Consider the following 21,806-nt stretch of genomic DNA (forward strand, 5'->3'; position numbering starts at 1 on the left):
TCTTATTAATATATTATTTCTCTAATTAGAATAGAACATTGTCACAAAATACTCATCCTATCTAAAAAAAAATCTAGTAATTATACATTCAATATTTCGTATTTCCATCTTTATGGCACTAGTTCATCTCATCTCATTATTTGAAAGCAACGCACAAACAAAACAATAAAGCATAAAGCAAATTCACAAAATATTCACCATAATTCATAATCAGTGTGATTCATTATACTCTCACCTGATATGCATCATCATCAACCAAATAAAAAAAGGAGAGGTTAACAGGTAAAATTTATTTAACGAAAATGTATCCAACAACATTGTTGAACACATTGCAATGTTTTTCCACAGAAGCCAGAAGGAAATATAAAAATGATATTAGATGCGAACAATGATGGGTAATGACTAATGGAGACCTACCATATAGAGAATCAGTCGATGGGTATTAAAAATTGCTAAAAGAAACATATTTTATATAAATGGATATACTAATGACATTAAAAGTTTGAGATATTACAATTCAATCACCTGTCTTGCTTTCCGAATGCCTAAAATGTTGAGTGACGAAGGCAATTAATTTAGCTCGGGTGAGGGAAAGAGACAGTAGTTTTAGTCTAATAATTAATACTAGTAGTTTCTTTCATCGGAGGGTGGAGTAAAAATAAAACAAAACCCAACAAACAAGACATATTTAGTGAAAGAATTAATGTTTGCTATGATGTGTGTTCGTAGAGGGGCCAACATGAATAAAGCACCATCTAAAGTTATCGGCCATAATAATGTGTTGATGCATGTTTGGTGATTGATTGAGATGTTTCTCCTTGGAATGACAACTTAATTAAGATGTATTTAGGGATGTTAATTTAATCTATTTTCATATGGAAAATTATCTTAGGTAAAAATTCGTAAAATATGAATATGAATAATTATCCATTAAAATAGGTGGGTATAAATACGGATACAGATGCTTTAGTATTCATCCTGTCCTATACCTTGATTATATATATATATATATATATATATATATAAAATTTTATATTTATCAATTTTATTGAGTACATATGTATTAAACTTGTAGCATTTCAATATAAGTGTCTGTTTATTTGTTAACTCAATAATAACGTTCTTAAATTATTTTTAATATTGTCAAAAACTTAATATAAAATAATAAATTATAATTGATCGATAATGTTTTATCAAAAATACGGATAAACAGATACATATATGGGTATTTAGCTACCTATAGAGTACGGGTAGGATAGAAATGTTGGTGCCCACACGGGTATGAGCTCGAATACGAAGATGTTTTCAAACTGCGGGTATGAGAACGAGTACTATAGTATCCTACCCAAACCTTACCCATCGACATCTTTATACTATATATAACAATTATTATGACTTAGGCCATCATATAGTTTGCATTGGGTGTGTGAAAATAGTCGGATTAATGATGTACTAGTATTTGATTAGTTGAAAAATGACAAATTACATAAAATAAAATTAATTGTAATGTATTTGATATAAAAATGTTTATAGGATTCAATAGAATTGAGGACCTGGCCTAGACAAATTTCAAATTCGTCTTGACTTAATTAAGAAGAATATTGAGAATAAGTTAAGGAGATGTGATGAAACTCTACCGGAGGTCTTCTGAGCTATAAGGAGTTATAAATAATGACATTTAACTTTACTCTTTATCAGCTCACATATGGTCAAGATGCAATATTACTCCTAGAGATTAACCTAATTTCACTCAAAGTTGTCAGACAGAATAAACTCAATAGGAATGAGTATCAACGTGTTATGTAATTGAGTTGGACTCTCTAAACGGAGATCAACTAATAATCTTGGATATAATTGAGAACTCAAAGCAAAATACGACCATAACTTATAACAACTTGGTCAAGCTCAAGTGATTCATTGAGCGAGTTAATTTGGAAAACTATTTTGTTAGTTGGTATTAAAGATCCTAAGTTTAGGAAACGGTCGGTAAATTGGAACGACCTATTCATGACTAATGATTACATAAGGCAATTAGTTTAATAGAAACTTCAATGGAAAATATCTAAACAAGTTATACACTACCATGTGAGAGAGTAAGGAAAGTCAAAATGAAAGTTATATTGATACCATTAAATATTATCAGCTATAAAGGTCGATTATCTAGCTGATATAGTAAGAGAAATATTTCAAAAAATAGACCACAAAGGCCCTAGTCCCTAAAAAGGTAGACATATCCTACTATCATGTGTATATTGTGTTAATTGTGTCCACATCACCACTGTCTGCTAAGGCAGAGTGTGAGACGACTTCCATCAAATCAACATTGATGTGGGGTTACATTGATTTCCCACCTAGAATATGCGAGTTCGATGAAGACGAGAAACACATGTTAACTTGCTTATTCGAGAACACTTTCTAATCTATCCATATTATAAAGAAGCGAACTCATCTTGACTTGAAAAAGAAAGAAAGACAATTGATCATTCCACCTGAATAACAAAGAATCAATCTCTTTCACATCCGATTTGCAACAATTTCTACGAGCAAAAGTCTTTGATGTTATTCTTGGAGATAAAGAGTATGTAAAGCCTTTTTACTCCTATTAGGACCTTCATCTGCAAGAGTATATAAACCTTAAATAAATATACATATAAGATATATGTGTTTGGAAAGAAGACACACTCATAATAGTATGAACACCTTGTTTTTTGACATAAGTTTGCAAGGCTGAAACACTTCTCATGGTAATCAGATAGACAATATGGAAGGAAAAGGAATATGTAACTACTTACCAAACTAGTTCATAAATATTTATGAGATAACTCATCCAATAATATGGTATGATAATCGATAGAAGCGGTTTGGAAGATAAAGAAAATGTTAAGAAAAATACAATACATCGTAAAAAAATAAAAAGAGGCACTAAATAATTCACAGGCTAAGACATGATTTGTAATGGCTGGTCTTCTGCTTTACAGCGCAATAATACCGCTTTCATGCACATCAGTTACCAGTATACCATATCATCTTGTGTCTTAAGGTTAACTGACAACACAATGCAAGGAATGTTTGTTTACACCTAAAAAATGTAAGTCAAAATTAGAAGACAAACCCGTTTTAGGGTTAATAATGGTATCCCAACTAAAGTAATTTGACGAGTGCAAACACATTCGAACATGAGCCAATTGAATTTTTCTAAAGTCTACTAGGACTTATTGTGGCAACCAACAATCTATAAAGTAAGAAGCATGTTAGGATTTGATAGTTGGTTTTTATGACCACACTTCTTATTTATAGTGCCTCTAATCGAATATGGTAAAAAATGTGAAACTGCTAGCTAAAAATGTCGTAATGGATTACGAGATCAACAAAAACATAAACAAAAGACAACACTCAAGCGTGAGACGTGACATATCACAAAATGGAAGAAACACTTTTACACTACCAATATACACTAGTATTTGAATCTGTGTTTAATTAAACAATATTATTTCCTTCGTTTTTTATTATAAGTCGTTTTGGAAAAAAAATTATATCATAATATGAATAAGGATGACAATCATATCCACTAGGTACCCATCCCTAGTGGATATCCATAAAAATTACTTACGACGAGTAGAGTAAAAATCCGCAAAATGGATACGGGCACAAGAAATTATCCATTAAAATAAGCGGGTATGAGTGCGGATACGAGTACCTTAGTACTCAGTTCGTCCCATATCCGCATTGTATATATTTATTTATTTTTATTTTTATTATTATGTACCCATGTTAATCTAAATTTTTTATTAACTACATCACTATTAAATTTTAAGGTATTTTAATATAAATGTTTGTTTATTTCTTATCTCAACAATAACATCCTCAAAAATTTGTAAATATTGTTAAAAAATTAAAATGATATGATAAATTATAATTGATCGATAATTTTTTATTAGAAATGCGGGTAAATGGGTATGAGTATGATACATAGGCATCCATAGGGTACAAATAGGGGTATAAACACTGATGTCCACATGAGTTTAAGAACGAGTACTATAGTACCATGTCCAAACTTTGTTCATTATCATCCTTAAATATGAGTTAATTTACATTACCAATAAATAATTAATGTTATTTTTCTTATTATACTCGTAAAAGTTTGCTATTATCTCTTATTTCAATTATTTAAATTTATTTTTCTCAAGAATAATTTTTTAAAAATATTATTTTTATACGACAATAATTATTTTTTATAATAAAAAACGGAGATAAGAGTGTGTACTAAATAATTTAAAATTAAGATTAAATGAATACAAAGTTATAGAAAGTTTAGTTTTAAATTTTTATTGAATAATTATGGCCAGTATGTAGTTTTTCATATAAATATGACAATTTATAAATTATTATTCCCTTTGTTCAAATAAGTGTCGTAGTTAGAAAAATAATTTATTTTAAAATATTTGTTATTTTAGTTTATTAATGCAATTTAAATTTAAATTTTTTAACTATATCCTTTGATTAATATTCTGAATTTTATTATTTTTTAACTTTAGATTAATACTAATTCAAATACATCAATAATTAATAAAAATATAGTTTGGTATTCTCTTTCATTTATTATATTTTCTTATATGAAGTTGTCAAATATAACAATTATTTTGAAACGGAAAAAAATAACATATTTGATCAATGAAATTTATTATTTATTCATTTTATTTATATTTTATTTTACTTTTGTTTTTTATAAATTTATTAGTATACAGATCTCTCTGTTTTTTTAATACGGGCCCATAAATAAAAATAAAAATGGGATTTTGTCTAATTTTAATTTTTTTAAAATAGTAGCATAATAGAATGTAAGAAACATATAATTGTCATATAAGAGTAACATGAAGTTTAAAACAAAAACATAAAATAGTATATTTAGAACAAAAATAAGTTACAGAAAAACTATATTTCATCTTTATATATCGTCATCGATTAAACTGGTCATTCAACGTACATTTGTGGTTAACCCTTATTAGAATAGTAGCAGTAAAAACAAAATCAATGAAATCAATGAAGTAACGTAAAAACAAAATCAATGAAATCATATCAGATCATTATATCAACACACCACTAGTAATTTTTTCATTTAAAAACAAAATTATTAAACCTAATAAATAATAGTAATAAATGCATATGAAAATTTGGTTTAAAAATCTGTGGCCGATTAAATATTTTTTTTGTATTTTTCTTGATTACTACATTCATATTGTGTATGCAGTTATAAAAAAGTATTTTTGTAATTTTTCCATTTCTTGGTTCTATTAACATTAAATGATAGCATTAAATTGTTATTTATGTGAAACAGGAGATTCTCGTGCGTTGAGATATTTGTAGGACCACAGAAACAAGAGCAAGCAGCTAAATAAGTAACCGTTTCAGAACTCTGACTTGACCGTTGTGTCCATTCAAATCTCACTTCTTTTCCATGCTTCACTCTTCGCTTTCCTAATCCAACGGCTCACATTCACCCAACACTCTTCTCCTTCTTCCTCTTCTTCTTTCCTTCTAAGGCCGTGTTTGGATTATACCATCGATAAAAAACGATTCCCGGAAAATGCCGGTTTCAACGCGATCTAAAATCTCTACAGAAAATGAGCGAAATCCAACAATGCAAGAGCAACAGAGACTCAGAAACCCTCACCATGGCCTCAAAGAAAAACTCAAAACCCTCACTCTTTTATACGAACAGCAAAAACAAGCTTCCAAGTCTCTCAGAAACAGCAACACTGCCATGCGAGAGAGAAACTCGATCGCAAACCCTAACTCAACTATTACGAAAACCTTCGTTTTACCTCAACCACCTTCTTCCTCAAACAACGATGATGATGCCAAAGAAAATCAGAATCTCATTGTTGGACAGGATCGCATCGTTGGATTTTCGTATCCAAGAAAGGTTTCAACCACTACGAGTGCAGCAGCTCCGGTTGCCGCCGTTGCTCGGAGACTATCGATGCCGGCTCCGGTGAAAGGGAAGGAGGAAGAATTAGGGAAATGTGTGAGTAGAATTTTGGTGTTTGTAAGGGTTAGACCAATGAGCAAGAAGGAAATTCAATTGAGTTCAAGGTGCTGTGTGAGAATTGTTAATCACCGTGATGTTTATCTAACCGAGTCTGCAAATGAGAAGGATTACCTCAGGCTCAATAGGGTTAAGGGGCGTCATTTTGCGTTTGATGGTTCTTTTAGTGATTCAGCAACTCAGCTACAGGTGTATTCCACAACGTGAGTGTCTGATTCTCCTCGTTTACTTTCAAATTTGGATTTAGTTATAGCCATTTACCAAATGTAGATCATAAACCTATAGAACTAGTTGTTTTGGATCAATCATTTTTAGTCATGAGAGGCACCAGTGTAGTAGAGAAAAATCAGTTTTAGGGTAGAGTTTTGTAAATTTCAGAACTAAATTGTCTAACCTTACAATTTTGGAAGCTAAATTGTTTATTCACCTAAGAAAATTTGATGTTAACTCACCTCTTAAACATTGTTAAGTTGAATGTTTCAAATTATTTTTGTTGAACTTGTCTGGTTTTAATTGCTTGCAGTTTCTGTTTATGATGTTGTGTCCTTAAATTTGTTGATAAAAGTATCCTTAATGCTCATCATATAGTTTCGATTTATAATATTGATCATACAGTTTTGGAAGCTAAATCGCTTATTCGCCTGAGAAAATCTGATGTAAACTCACCTTGTAAACATTGATAAGTTGAATATTTCAAATTATTTTTGTTGAACTTGTCTGGTTTTAATTGCTTGCAGTTTCTGTTTATGATGCTGTGTCCTTAACTTTGTTGATAAAAGCATCCTTATTGCTGATCATTTAGTTTCGATTTATGACATTGATCACACAGTTTCTATTTGTGTTGTTGATCATATGATTTCTATTTATGATGCTGAACATATACCTAGTTGATAGGGTATCCTTAATACCAACTGTGTATATATTATAATGATGTTGTGTTCTTAGGGTTGTGTTGTATATACCTTTAATTTCAGCTTCTTTTCAGAACTTTGGAACTTGTCGAAGCTGTTCTGCAGGGGAGGAATGGATCAGTTTTCTGTTATGGTGCTACAGGAGCTGGAAAAACATATACAATGCTCGGTACCGTGGAGAATCCAGGGGTGATGGTTTTGGCGATTCAGGATCTATTCAGTAAAATCAGGCAGAGAAGTTGTGATGGAAGCCATGTGGTTCATCTCTCCTATCTTGAGGTTTACAATGAAACAGTCAGGGATTTGCTTTGCCCCGGAAGGCCTTTAGTCCTTAGAGAAGATAAACAGGTACTCTTGTGTTTTTAAAATGAAAACTTAGCAATTCACAAATACTCTTTTTAAAGTTATAGTTAGTATTCACAAGTATTCTATACCTGCATTTGAAGTTGTACTTTAGAAATATGTGTTTGATGAATGGACCGATAATATTGTAGGGGATTGTGGCGGCCGGTCTTACACAATATAGAGCTTCTTCTGCAGATGAGGTATTTAATATTCTGATCCTTTTTGAAGAGTATTATAACTTTTGGGGAGGTTTAAAGTCATAACATCGGTTTAGCATGCATTCCTTTTCTTTTCTCTGATTGCTTCAGGTGATGGTATTGCTACAACAAGGAAATCAAAACCGAACCACAGAACCAACTCGTGCAAATGAAACGTCTTCGCGTTCCCATGCAATTTTGCAGGTGAGACATTAACGATTTGGAGGGAGTCCATTTAATGTTGTGATTGTGAGTTGTCACATGTTCTTGTTACTAACCAAATGCATATTATTTTGTCACATCTAGGTTGTGGTTGAATTCCGAGTTAGAGATGCCGCAACAACGGATATTGTTAACCGAGTGGGCAAGCTCTCATTAATTGATCTTGCAGGGTCAGAAAGGGCTCTTGCCACGGATCAAAGAACACTAAGATCTCTTGAGGGTGCCAACATAAACCGGTCCCTTCTTGCACTCAGCAGCTGCATCAATGCTCTTGTAGAGGGAAAGAAACACATACCATATCGAAATTCCAAACTCACTCAACTTCTCAAGGATTCATTAGGAGGAATTTGCAACACTGTCATGATTGCAAACATTAGCCCAAGTAGCCTCTCATTTGGTGAGACTCAGAACACCGTTCACTGGGCCGATAGAGCCAAAGAGATTCGGCTAAAGGTAGAGTCCTTGTACCATATCAAGCTAATATTTATCTTCGAAATGTCAAAGGCCTTGAGGCATAAACTTGGCATGCTTATGTAACGAAGTTGACTAATGTCATTTATTCTTTGTGTGGATACAGGTAAGCGAAACCAATGAGGATCAATTGCCAATACACGAGACAGACGCTGACCAGGCCAAGCTGATACATGAGCTGCAAAAGGAGAATCATGAAATAAGAATGCAGCTAGCAGGGCAACAACAAAAGCTCTTGACTCTAGAAGCACAGTCCTTAGCTTCACATTCCTCTACACCTCCAGCACCTTCTGATGCAAAACTTTCCACTACTCCAACTTCGGCCCAACCTAGTGAAAAACGAAGGACTAGATCCTCTTTCTTGGCTGGAACTTGTTTTACTCCGGAAACCAAGAAGAAAGGAGTTGAGCTAGCTGTGAGGACACTACAACGGACAGTGAAAGCACTAGAGGCTGAGATAGAGAGAATGAAGAAAGATCATGTCTTGAAGCTAAAGCAGAAAGATGATCTCATCCGCGAGCTTTCTCAAAAGTGTGAAAAACAAGCATTAACAACAAGAGAAGTAGGGAAGAGAGAGGTAACTAGGGCTGCTGGCTTACCAGTAAATGAGCCAAACAATGTTGAATTGAAGAGTCATCGTCTTCGATCACCAGCTCCAACTGCGAAGAAGCGAAGCTTTTGGGACATAACCACAAATAATAGCCCATCAGTTACTACATCAAATGGGAGAAAAACTAGAAGTCATGTTCTTTCAGAACCCACAGCACCTCCTCGATCCATGCTTCTTCAGGTAATTCCATCGTACCTTACTTACCCTTTTCATCAATTTCTGTAACTGAAATGACAACTTATCCATGTTTTCAATTTTCTTTGTCCAGCCTGGTTTTGCTCGTCAAAAAGCCAATAGTTAGATATATGGAGTAAAAGAGGAAATTGCTTAAGTACATGGATATAGAGAAGAGGAAATTGCTTAAGTACATGGATATAGAGAATTATTGCACGCATGATATAACGCTCCTCCTTTGTGGCCATCTTTTATGCTTCTGCCCAAAGGATAATGATAATGGTGCAGTCGGCTGCAAACCCGGTCCTTTGCATACTTCTTCATTCGCCATCACTTTTGTATGAGGTCGAGATAGATATTCTCCATTTTTCAAATGACATGGAAGGCTCCATATATGAGAGGTGGAAAGAATGAGATTGGAGGAAAACTCCACAAAAAATTGTAGATGTACATTAATTGATTTTAACGACAGAGATATTGTTATTGACACAACAGTAAACTGGATACCATGAGTATGTAAATTTTTTATTGCTTTGATATATACAACCATGCCCCTCTGAATCTGGTTTCCTAAATTGAACCTGGGATTGGCTTGTTAAGTGACAAGAATTTTCACCGTTCAGTCTAAATTGACTATTTTATTTTGGACTACTTGATTTTGTAAATTTGTTTCTGTTCAAATATATTTGAATTTCATCCACTCAGTCTCAAACCAAATTCTAGATTTAGTTACTTTGCTTCTATCAAAACCACCTTCCAACCCATAAACTTTGTCTGAAAAATGTAGTAATATGTGGTTTTATACATTTTCAAAACCACACTTTTAGTCTTAAAGATATGGTTTTTAGGCTGAAAAATATACGCTTTTGGTAAGGTATTTTGATATATCTAAAGAATATAGAAGACAATTTATTGGACTTATTCATGAATTAAATAATTTGAACTTAATCAAAAAATTAAAATTAAGTTGGTAAAATAAATCTATTGAATTTGAATTATATATTGGGTCCATTTATTTTGGCTTTTTTTAAAAATGAGTTTTATAGTGTTACATATTTTAGTGTAAAAAAAATTTACAAAGAAACTTTTCATAAAAACTTCAAATAAATTTTTTGTTTGAATAGTTATTTTAGGTATTTCATCGTTTCATCGGAATTTTTTTTTGGATATTAAATTTTCAAAAAATCATTTAATTTTGAAGCTATTTCAAATAGTTTTTCATAAAAATTATTTTTAGGATACAACTTTTTTAAAAAATTGTGATTTTGACTATGTTTTGATCTTCAATAATGTATATTTATATTATAGAATGAACAATTCAATCTTTTAATTTATAAAAAACAATTTTAGAAAAACTTGTAATATTTTGAAAAATATTTTTTTTTGTAGAATCCATTTTCAAAAATACAAAAAAAAATCCATTTTTTTAAAGATAAAACAAACTTGTCCATTATTGGACCCGATAAGTAATACATATTTGAGATGATGTTAAAGACTGTGTAAAGATTCTATCATAAGTTTAATTACAAATATTGTTTTAAAATCAAACAAAACTCCATTAAAAATTAACATTTATAGCTATAAATTTCATGAAGATATTAAGAATAATTTTCTATTTATTTATAGCATTTAAAAATATAAAATTTTCTATAATTATATATTTATTTTAAAATTAAAATCCATTCACTAATGTAATAAAATAGATGTTATAAACTTAAGATATGATGTTTGAGATTAATTAATATGCATTTTCAGTGTAAAAAATTTATACTTTCAATTCATCATCATCCGTCTGTATTATTTTTAGATAGTTGAAATAAAAGTCAAATTTTTTACAAAATCAAACATCTCAGATTAACTGATGGTGTAAATTCTTTTTACACGATAAATATATTTATAAATATATTTTAATTAAATTCATGATATTTTATTATTTACTCATATTACTTAGTTTTTGTGTTATAAATATTATTTTGAGATGAAACTTGTATTAAATAAAAGATAAAATATTGTCTATAATTCTTATAAATATAATAAAGGTAAATAAAATTATTTTAATTGTTATATTATCATTAGTCAAAGTTAACTATTTAGGTAAGTTAAATACTTAAAAATTTAACATTTAACGAACTCTCATTTATTTTATTATTTAAATCTTGCATTTAAAAATACACTTTTACATTCTTCTCTTATAATAAACATGAAATATATTCAAAAGGTGAGAGATTTTTTCTTCTAAAAAATATTCATTGACCCTAGTATAAAATTATACTAGCATAAGTAAAAATTTAAATATTTTTATTTTATATTTTATTTTCATCCATTTTTAAGCTATTTAGACGATCGAATTATTGTGACGAAATCAAATTGAATTTCAAATTAAATCAATTTTTTATTAAGTCAAATTGAATTCAGCTAGGTTTGACTCGGCCGGTCTTATTTCTAAAGTTATCCTCTTCCAAACATAAACACTAAATTGAGCCCTATAAACTTGAGGTGACTCTTGAACTATAATTTAGTATAAATAATTGACAAGGAGCTCCACACTCACACATCAGGGGCAGATCACACATAAATAAAATAGTTAGCCATCAAAATTGTAGTTGGTTGAGGTGGTAATGAAGGACCACACAACCTTCATACACTCTTCTAATTTCTATACTTTTTCTTAATGGTGGTGGGTTTAGGGAGTTCTTGGTGCATTTATTAGGACAATAATGTTATAAATCAGTGCCACAACTTTATGTAAAGGAATTAGCTTTTACAGTACTTATTTTTGGAAGAATGATTTCTAGATCATTTGTTTTATTAGAAAGAAAGAAAAAAAAAAAACTTTGGTTTTGGTGAAATAAGTGTTACAATGAGTGGCACATAACATGATCAAATTATCCATGTAAAACATCTTTTTCATTTTGCACTTAATCAAATGTTAATGAACCGGATTTCGAATCTAGGACACATCTGAATCATGATACAACCGTTTAAAACTGTCATACTGTCATAATCAAAATGAACTGAGACGAAACTACAAACTACAATCAAACCGTAGAAATGATCAAACCATATAACTCCTATTCAAAGTTCAACCGGTTGAATCGTCAAATATGTCACCGACTCACAATCTTAAGGGTTTTCAGACATTAAAGTTAGCACTGTGGTGGGCTTAGGTTTACACTTTTGAGCCACATGATGCAAAGAATATAACATATTTGAATTAGGCCAACCAAAGAAAAGCAGTCAACAAAAGGAAAAGCAAATGGTAGAGAGTATATAAACAAAGAAAAAGTATGGTGCTACTGTCAGATCAGATTGTTAGTAACAGGATATGGATTTTCTTTTCCTTTTCTTATATTATTGCTTTTGATTGCTTCCATGATTAGGCACTAACAAACAATTCTTGGGATCACTTCACAAACAAAATTATACATAAAAAAGCAATGATTGGGACAATCTTAACTTTTTTAGTATACCAAATATTGAAATCTAGTTGAATTAAAATAGCATGTTCATCAAGGATCCTAACTACTCTAGAAGGAAACAAATGAAACGTTACTTAACAAAATAATAATGAAGTTATCATCTAAGAGACAGAGAAAAGAAAAAGGAATGGTAGAGATTCTCATATGGCAATTTTCCTCTACACAAAAGCAAAGAAAGTAGTATTTGTAGAATCTGTAAGAGTAGAACTTGCAGAATACAATCCAAACAAAACTAAGTCCATTGAACGGTAGTTTTCCGCTCCTACGCAGAAACTGCGTTTAGTGGCTTTCAGAAAACCATGGTAAAATCGAAACTGGATGTGCGTTTGAGCCACCAAATGCCAAACCAAACAGAAGCTAAGCTATTTTTGTAACAAAACATGAAAAGTGAAATTGTTATTGTATAATCTATAACTGGTTTTCATAAACTATAGCATAGAAAGTTTATGAGAACAAGTTGAAAATCACTATTAAACATGTAATAAGTTGTTTTTGTAAGTTCTTCCATGAACTCAAATAAACAAAAGTTGTGCATGACAGCAATGGTGATGGAATTACCAATATAAACCACAATAATAGCAGCATACTTTTTAACATTCAATAGTTCAAGAAGCACTTCAAATGTGGGAAATGAGTTGAATCATGAAACCAATCGTTATGAAGCACAAACACAGATATCAGACATAACATCGACACTGACACATCGATGCCAGTAATAATTTGAATAAATTGAATGTAATCACAAGTGTCAGTGTCATGTCAAATGTCGGTGTCCAACACTGACCGGTGCTACAACGGTCAATAGACACAAGAAGATGAAAAAAAGAAAGCATGAAGAAGCAAAGTGCTAAAGCTACTTAAACTAAACAAAAAATGTGAGAACATAATCATGATTAGCATTAACATCCATTTCATATCACTAATCAAAAGGATTGAAATTAAAACTATACATATACACCTTTCTTGATCCACCCCACCACCAAGCTGTAAATACTATAGATTACCCACAATTTCCCCCCTTTCTCCCTAGCCTAAAAAAGAAACAACAGAAACCCAACTAGGTCTCCATTTCATGATTCAAGATCCAAACAACTAGTGTACCCTTCCAAGTGCATGTTTGGATTCACGGCAAGTTTCACAGATTCACAACATGCTACCTTAATTTCGACGGAGAAAAAACCGTCGTGATCTCGTCAAACTCGTCGTAATTCCAAACATGCACCAACCAAGATTTTAGTATTAACAAAAACAGTAATTAACAAAGCTTTTCAAGATGCTAATACTGCTAACTAAGAAACTAAACTCTAAGCAAATAAACACTGAGTTCAGGTGCACCATTGCTATCAGGATTCATCATATAGAAAGCTTCAGAATCTCTAGACCCAACAATTCTCTCAAACCTAGCTCTCATATACATAACTTCACCATCAGAACAACCACCTTCAGCACTTGGCAAAACACCAGCTCCCATTGAAATAGGTTCAACAGCTTTCAAAATCTCCCAATCTTTCTCCCCACATTCTCTTCTATTAGCAAATCCACATTTTTTTCCATTACAAGAACTCCTCCAAAGAGGCTCTTGCAACAACCTCAAACTCTTCTTCTCTGTTTCTTTCTCCTTCACCTTGTCACATTCAAGAGCAATTCGAACCAACCCAGAAGCCATTTCACGAACCAAACCAGTAATAGGTGTTCCAAGCTCGATGAGGAAAGCTGGTTGTGAAGTGGGGTCTTTCTGAAAAGCGAAATGAACGTGTCCACGACGGTAACCGAAGAGCGTTCCAACAACTCGTGAACCGAGACCAGAGGGAAGATTTGAACGGTTCTTGTTGAAGACTGTTAGAACAGAACGAAGCCTTGAAATTGCTACTGCTTGAAGCTTCTTCCTTGTTGTTGATGAATGTCCTGAAACAACTTTTTCATCGTCGTTTTTGGTCTGTTCTTCTATGATTTTGGACATGGTTGAGGGTTCTTCTGGTTCTTCATTTCCAACTTTGTTTGTCCAATGAAAGTGTCTCTTGGAAGAAAGATCTTGAGAGGTTAACGTTGTGTTTGTGTTTGTGTTTTCTTCCATGTTTGGTGTTTTCATTTTCAGAGAAAAAAAAAACAAAGCTTTAAGAACAGGAAGTAAAGAGACAGAGAGAGAGAGACAGGGAGAGAATGAATCTTAGTATTTGTTTTGATGTGTTGGGGGATTTTATTTTATTTATGATTTAATTTAACTAGTAGTAATAATTAATTGATTATTTAGTGATGCTAGCTATCTTTATTCTGTTGTAATTAATCACTTTTGATTAAGCTAGTGAGTGCAAGAGAATCGTGACAAAAGAAACATAGGTAGTCCCACAAGGTGATATAGGAAATCAGAAAGAGAAAAACTTGGATAGAGTGTGATTTTTTAATAGGAAAGAAAGGAATCTGAGGAGACAATGTGTTTGTTATTTCACTTTCTATGTGGGGTAGGTAGAGAGAGATTTTTTGTGAGAGTGATTGAGAAGGGTTTCTGTGATGTTTGTGTTTGAATAAGCTCTTTTGACTTGGTGCTAAAAAATGGTAAAAAAAGAAGATTAAATATAATTATAAAGCTAAAACAAACAAAACACAAAGCCGTCACTGTTTCACTTAGCACTCTCTTTAGCTGCATAGATGTCTACAGTTTAATGGCGCATAAGGTCACATCAGGTTAAGGATTGCTGAATTTTCATGCCTCATGTTGGCTACAGAGACTACATTATATGTACCTACAAACTGACATTTCATTGTAGTGTAGAGTTATCCCCACTTGTACTCTATCCTATTACCATGATAAATAATTTGGTCCTTGTCTCCACTATAAACTGTGAAAACTTACTTAGATTTAGGTTAACTGTTTTTATGATAACTTCAAAGGATGTTTGCACAATACATTTGTCTCATAATAAGATGAGTTCATTCACTTTAATACCAAATAGATGGATGGTGAGAGAATTTTAAGTTATCATCATTCATCTCTAGCTATTTTTAAGATTCTCCCATATCATATTGATCTGTATACAAAAGAAATAATCAGAACATGATGGCTTATAATGGCTTCTACTAGTTTAATTGTTTGTTACAATGAAATGTAGCAAGTAACTACGGTCAGACTCTTGCTAGGAGCTATTAGTGTGTAGAAGATTCCAAAAAAGTAAACAATAATTACAAGTGATTCTAAACAGAAGAGGATTTTCATGAACTTTCACTAATTACAATGACTAGCAAATATGGTTCATCCATAGAATACAAATGGAAGCATATCCACATTGCCCAGCAAACTAGTGAATGGTTTTTGTACACAATTGAATGCATAGGAAGCACAGACAGGAGCCAGGTGCTTCTTTGATTCAATCTTAACTAAGGTCCTAAAGTTAGCTATCTAAACTTTGGTCACCATCTGGCTGCTTAGAAGCAATGACCCCACCATTCATCCTAGCGCGTGCCTCTGCAAACATCCTTTGTTGTTCGGCTAATGCTTCTTCCTCGGTCATTTCAGCTCCATTGCTCCATTTACCGCCTTTTAAGGAATCCTGCTGAAATATGAAAATCTCTCATAAACTAGTTCACATTTTGAAAATAAACTCATGCAATGCGATAATTGAATCTAGATTAATTTAAACATTTCAATAGATGTGGACACCCCAGTCTCGATAACCAGAACGAGCATTCATGTAATGAAAATTCACAACACGTGAATTCAAATAAAACAGATGGGTTAGCTTTTGTATGAGCAGACAATGATCCTTCTTACGTCACAAATGCAGAATACACAACTATTTTTACAGGAAAGTTTAACAGAGTCAAAAAATTCAACAAGCACGGGAAAATAATAACTACAGGAGATTTTGATTTTAAGAACCAAAGATAACACAACACAGGTCATGCCCTCAAATGGCATGCTGAAAACACCATATGGATGGGAAAGCATTGGTGAGCACAGTCAAATTACCACCTAATTAAAATCGTTCCAGTGTACGCATAGGAACCATTTCCTCAGGTCTCTATGGTTTAGGTTAGACCGGAGTCACAGAGGGTTTGGGGATTCTCTATCAGAGAACCATCAATAAGCCTACAGTCCATCTTTCATCAGTCCCCATTGTAAAAACAGAAATTCTGCTTCTACTAAGACTGTCCAAGAAAAATGGTCAGATAAACAGCCAAAACCGGTTCATCTTTAGGGACCACTCTGTCATCTTTCGTTTTCGTAGCAAGTGTTTATCTATTTTGGGAGAAAGGTGTGTGATATGCTAATCTGTGTGATATTACTTGATATTCAGCATGCATGTGGGACATTCTTATTCAAAAGTACCATGGTCTCCAATTTTGTGTTTTCATATGCTGCATAAACTTCTTCCACGTAATCGGCAAATCCAAGCACCTGGAAAAAGAAAAAATAGCAAAACAATAAAAAAAACCATAACAGATTTTGTTTAAAAGCATCCGATGAGTCCACTATTGAAAATATCATAATGCTCTTTTTCTAACACTAACCTGAGAATTGAACGGAATTCATTTGGAATTAAAGGAATTTTTTAATTGATATTCCTAAAAGATTAACTATGTATGTAACGATGCATATTGTTGTGATTGATTATCACCAATTTGCAGGAAACAGAGTATAACATTAACTGAAAAATGGATCAACTGCTACTCCACTTCAAGAAGAGGTAAATCTTTAATCAACAAAGAATGGCTTAATCAAGTATTGAGTAATCAAAGTTCAAGTATCGGAAAGCTTGGCTTAAGTCTCTTTAAAAATAATAGTGCAATGAATTGAATGTAGTTCCAATTTTGACTATGAAGGCAGGCATGTGTTCTTCCAAACCAGTTACCAATAATTGATTAATAACTGGACTAACTCCTAAACTATAGCTTGCTTACACCAAATCATTAAGAATCTTTTCCATACATAGCACTGCCCAAAATAATTGATGGTCCCATATGAACATTGAAACATAATAGGAAAATCTTGAACAAGAACGAGATGCATAACTATGGATATATACCTGTAGAGCCTTCAATACGTGCTCAGGTGCAATAGTCCGTTTATCCTCTCTACTACAGACTTCATTTGACTCAGATGAGATGAGATTTATAAACTCTACAATAAAAACCAACCAACGAAATCTTATTTAGTAAACAAAAATCAAATAGCCCCAAAACATCATCAAAATATAAAAACTAAACGGCAAGTATAAGTGTGCTAATCAGTTATCACCAAAAAGATACTACTATTAAACTGTAGTTTCTAGTGATTGATGGCCCATAAGATATGTTATGGTAGGTGGGTCACAATTCCTCATATTTAAATCTAAATTAGCCCTAATAACATATCAGAACCGTGTATCATCAACAAATTGTGCAACCAAAAAGACATAATAAACAAATATCAGTGATGATCATTTCAATTTATAATTCATACAAGCGACTTGCGGACATGACAGAATAGCATAGCATGTTTCTTCAATTCGGTGCAACTGAGACCCACACTAAAATTTAGATAAATAATACCCTGAAATAGAATAATTAACTCAACATATTTACAAAATTACAACCCCGAATAAAAGATTTAAGTCAATAAACAAAAAATCCTGTGAATCACATACATAGATTGTGATATTCTAACCTACACAACACTCAATCAATAAGTCTTGGGCGTCTCTTGCAACTCGTACGTCTGGAGGTAACATCTCTTTAATTATCTTTGTCATTGTTGCTGTCAAGAAAGTAACGCATCAGTAAGCTATAAGAAAAATCATGCACTAGAAATAAATAAAATAACCATTACAAAGTGCAGCAAAAACTTCCGATAACCATTAATTTAAAAAAGAATAATTTTCACAAAACAACCATATAATAACACAAGTTTCATAAAATTGCAAACCAAAAAACATATAACTGGAAAACCAAAATTCATGCAGATAATTAAGACATATATGTGCATGTTAGGAAACAGATGAAATTAAAGACTCTGATTTTCCAATTATATTATCATCATTCAATTTTCCAGAGAGAAACAAAATTCATATACACAGGTAACGAATTGATTCAATCACATTAACCTATTAAGGAATAATTAAAATCGAAAAATAAAAAACCTTTGGGAAGCGAAGCGTCTTCCTTTGATTTGCCAACGATATCCATGGGTTCCATGATTGATTTAACCTAAAACAGAAAACGAATAAAAAGCGAATAAAAAATAGAGATCGTGAAATTAGAGATTTGAAAGAAGGAAGGAAAATGGATGTTACCGATTGAAGATTCGACGATGAGGGGAAGACATTGTTGATTGATGTATGAATTTATGAAGAATGTGTTTTGAGAAGATAAGAGAGAAGCAGTTTTTGATCGCATGCGATTAGGGCAACACACACTACCAAAACGCGTTTACCACTTACCCTAAGCCACGCGCATCATGCGCGTGATTCGTGTTTTGGGGTCCACAGAATGTCCGATTCGTAATGCAGACGTGTTCTCATTCAGATAAAACAAAACATATTTTTATTAAATAAGTTATTTTAGCTGAGTATAATAAACCTAATTGAAGTCTTTTATTTAATTTAATTTAATATTTCTTTCACTTTTTTATTTAAAATTAATCTGACACGTCTTCAATTAAAAAATAAATAATTTTGAAACAAAATTTTAAAAAAAAACGAAATTTTCAAAAACAAAATTCTAAAAAATTCAATTTTTTTTTATATTCTCGGAAATTCGAAATTTCAGTGAATTAAAGCACTTTTTGAAATTTTCAGTAAATGATAACAATTTTAAAAAAATCGATAAAAAATTTCACTCGCATTTTTTACTCAAATTTATTCATGGACAGTTTGGAAATTATAAAAATATGTGGGATGTCAAATTTAATTGTGGGGTGACAAGATAAATGCTCAAATACTTTTGTTAGTCGAATTAGTCATTTTCATCATATTTTGTAATAAATCGTTAATTTCTGCTGACGTGGCTTGACAGCAAGACAACTCAGTTAAAAGTTGAGTCAGCATATGTATTAAAAAGATTGTATTTTGTTTAAACTGAAGAGGTTTTGTTTTCGGATGTTAAAAACCTCCGCAAATTTTTTGTTATGAGTAAAAAAATAACAAGTTTTTTTCTGCAATTATACAGGTCTGCAATTACACAAACCATGTAACTTCAGGAAACACAACAAATTGAGGATACACGTATGTTCTTCTATGGTTAATGAACCAAGTTAAGATAGTTGGGTAAAAAATGATGAGTGACAAGACAGCAAAGAATCCAACTCCAATTGAATCAACAAATATTCAAATCACTACAGATACTAAATCTAAAACAAAACAAAAAAAAATCACCCAACATGTTTATAAAAAATAGACAAACCAAAATTAGTAGCTTTAAGCTTAGCATCTTCATCAACAGTATCAAAGAAAAAATTCCCCAATTTAAGATCCATGCGTATAACAGCAAGCGGGTGACAAGACTTCACAACCTCAACAATAGTCTTAATCAAAGTCATAACTTGTCTCTCACTATAATGACCATTTTGAACAATCTTATCATAAAGTTCACCTCCTTCAGAAAGTTGCATAACAATATGAACCACAGTAGAATCCTCATAAGTCCCTATGATTCTAACAACATGTGAATGCTCAGATAAATGATGCATTATATGAATCTCACGCCAAACATATTTATAATCTTCTTTGCAAAATAGTTTTTGTTTTGGGATTGACTTGCACGCAAACCTTTTGTTTGATGATTTGCGTATGCAAAGATAGGTTGTGGTGAATTGACCTTGACCGAGCTTTCTACCCATTCGGTATATCTCTGTTATACTTTTGATTCTGTAGGGTAAAACCCATGCTACTGGTGTCAGTTTTATGGTTGGATTTTCTTTCACCATTTCAACAATAAAGAGAGAAAAAATAACCTAAAATAATGAATAATTGAAGCTATGTTAAAAAAAATAGACCAAGTTAAGCTTTGTGAAAAAAAATATAACCATCATCTGATTCTTTTTGCTATAGTGCCTGATCACACGATTTACATTCTCGGGAATAAACATAAGTACTAAGTTAAGATAGAGCTCGTCTTTTTTAGTTGTTGAAAAGAAATAATGCTTCAAAGTTAAGATAAAGTTCATATACTTGTCTTGAAAAACCTTCTTTATCGCTACCAGATCTAAAAAATTAACAGCCAAATAGGAAAACTCAATTATGTTTTGAGATCCTGATCTACAAAAACCAGATCTACATATCTACTAAAAGAATAAGAAAAAATTAGATCTACAAAATCCATGTCTATAGATCTACAAATCAAAAAGAAAATGAAAAAACATTGGAAATGAACAGTGAAGGTGTGTATTCAATTACCTTCGTCATTCTTGAGGTTCGTCAATCTTTTTTTTCGTCGTATTTTTTTTTGTTATTCTGAATAACACTCTACCTATAACAACGCCATTGTCAGATCCTTGAGAAGACAAAGAAGGTTATTCTTTATGGTTATTGTAATATGTTTATTATAGTGGATTAAGTTCTTCTGTATAAGGTGAAATCACCTTGACGGGTGGACTGGAGTAGCTTTGAGTTTCAAGCGAATCAGAATAAAAATACTTGTGTTTTTATCTCACTGTTAGTAACTTTTAAGCGATGTTCTTGAGTTGGTTAAAAGCTTTTGTTTTGTAAAACCCAATTCACCCCCCCCCCCCCCCTCTTGTGTTTTTCACACCTTCAATTGGCATTAGAGCTCCGCTTCTGATTGTGATAAAAGTTTTATCAAAACTCCACCGTGTTTAGTACCAATCCAAGTTTATGTGAGAAACAATGGTAGTTGCTAACGTTGCTTATATTGTTAACAACGATGAAAAAGATCACTATAGTGCAGAACCTCAAATCTTTGATGATGGGAAATTTGATTATTGGAAAGATAGAATAAAAAGTTTCTTTCTTGGTTACAATGTTGATCTCTTGGGTCGTGTAGTCGATGGTTATGTTCACCCAATTAATGTTGAAGGAAATAATATAGCAAGAAGTGTAATGACTGATCAACCGAAGAAAGATTTCAAAAATCATCATAAGGCCATAACTATATTGCTAAATGTTAACTCTTATAATGAGTATGAGAAGATAACAAACTGGGGATGACCCGTGACGGGAATGCTCAAGTAAAGAAGGCAAAAGCCTTGGCCTTTATCCAGAAGTACGAGGCATTCAAAATGGAGGATGATGAAACAGTTGAGACTATATTCTTAAGGTTTCAGATGCTTATTGCAGTACTGAAAGGTTATGGATAAAGGATACTCTATAGTTGATCACGCCAAGAAGATTAACAAAATTCTCCCTAAAAGATGGAGACCTA

At 32.1% G+C, this 21,806-nt stretch overlaps 4 protein-coding genes across 5 annotated transcripts; 1 reads left to right on the forward strand and 3 right to left on the reverse strand.

The window, feature by feature from the left end:
* Positions 1 to 5,398: 5,398 nt before the first annotated feature.
* On the forward strand, positions 5,399 to 9,551 carry LOC127073667 (kinesin-like protein KIN-8A). The gene is made up of 7 exons (XM_051014843.1): positions 5,399 to 6,249; positions 7,032 to 7,305; positions 7,452 to 7,502; positions 7,611 to 7,703; positions 7,806 to 8,174; positions 8,299 to 8,982; positions 9,071 to 9,551. Exons 1-7 carry the CDS (start codon positions 5,585 to 5,587, stop codon positions 9,101 to 9,103), a joined length of 2,169 nt encoding a protein of 722 aa, XP_050870800.1. The 5' UTR covers positions 5,399 to 5,584; the 3' UTR covers positions 9,104 to 9,551.
* A 3,780-nt stretch (positions 9,552 to 13,331) lies between these two features.
* On the reverse strand, positions 13,332 to 14,774 carry LOC127073668 (protein MIZU-KUSSEI 1). The gene has a single exon (XM_051014844.1). The coding sequence runs from the start codon at positions 14,542 to 14,544 to the stop codon at positions 13,753 to 13,755; it is 792 nt and encodes a 263-aa protein (XP_050870801.1). The 5' UTR covers positions 14,545 to 14,774; the 3' UTR covers positions 13,332 to 13,752.
* A 723-nt stretch (positions 14,775 to 15,497) lies between these two features.
* On the reverse strand, positions 15,498 to 18,877 carry LOC127073669 (protein Dr1 homolog). 2 transcript variants are annotated; one of them, XM_051014846.1, is made up of 6 exons: positions 18,722 to 18,877; positions 18,569 to 18,635; positions 18,097 to 18,186; positions 17,477 to 17,571; positions 16,780 to 16,848; positions 15,498 to 16,000 (listed from the first exon to the last, which is right to left on the reverse strand). In XM_051014846.1, exons 2-6 carry the CDS (start codon positions 18,621 to 18,623, stop codon positions 15,842 to 15,844), a joined length of 468 nt encoding a protein of 155 aa, XP_050870803.1. In that variant the 5' UTR covers positions 18,624 to 18,635; positions 18,722 to 18,877; the 3' UTR covers positions 15,498 to 15,841. The 2 variants fall into 2 exon arrangements, with proteins under 2 accessions (XP_050870803.1, XP_050870802.1); XM_051014845.1 differs by having other exon boundaries at positions 15,498 to 16,003; positions 18,722 to 18,875.
* Positions 18,878 to 19,797: 920 nt separating this feature from the next.
* Positions 19,798 to 20,830, reverse strand: LOC127136181 (calcium-dependent protein kinase SK5-like). Its single transcript, XM_051062774.1, has 3 exons — positions 20,822 to 20,830; positions 20,497 to 20,706; positions 19,798 to 20,379 (listed from the first exon to the last, which is right to left on the reverse strand). The coding sequence occupies exons 1-3, from the start codon at positions 20,828 to 20,830 to the stop codon at positions 19,798 to 19,800; spliced, it is 801 nt and encodes a 266-aa protein (XP_050918731.1).
* Positions 20,831 to 21,806: the final 976 nt, after the last annotated feature.

This window comes from Lathyrus oleraceus, chromosome 4 (genome assembly GCF_024323335.1).
Source record: "Lathyrus oleraceus cultivar Zhongwan6 chromosome 4, CAAS_Psat_ZW6_1.0, whole genome shotgun sequence".
In the NCBI taxonomy this organism is placed as follows: Eukaryota; Viridiplantae; Streptophyta; class Magnoliopsida; order Fabales; family Fabaceae; genus Lathyrus; species Lathyrus oleraceus.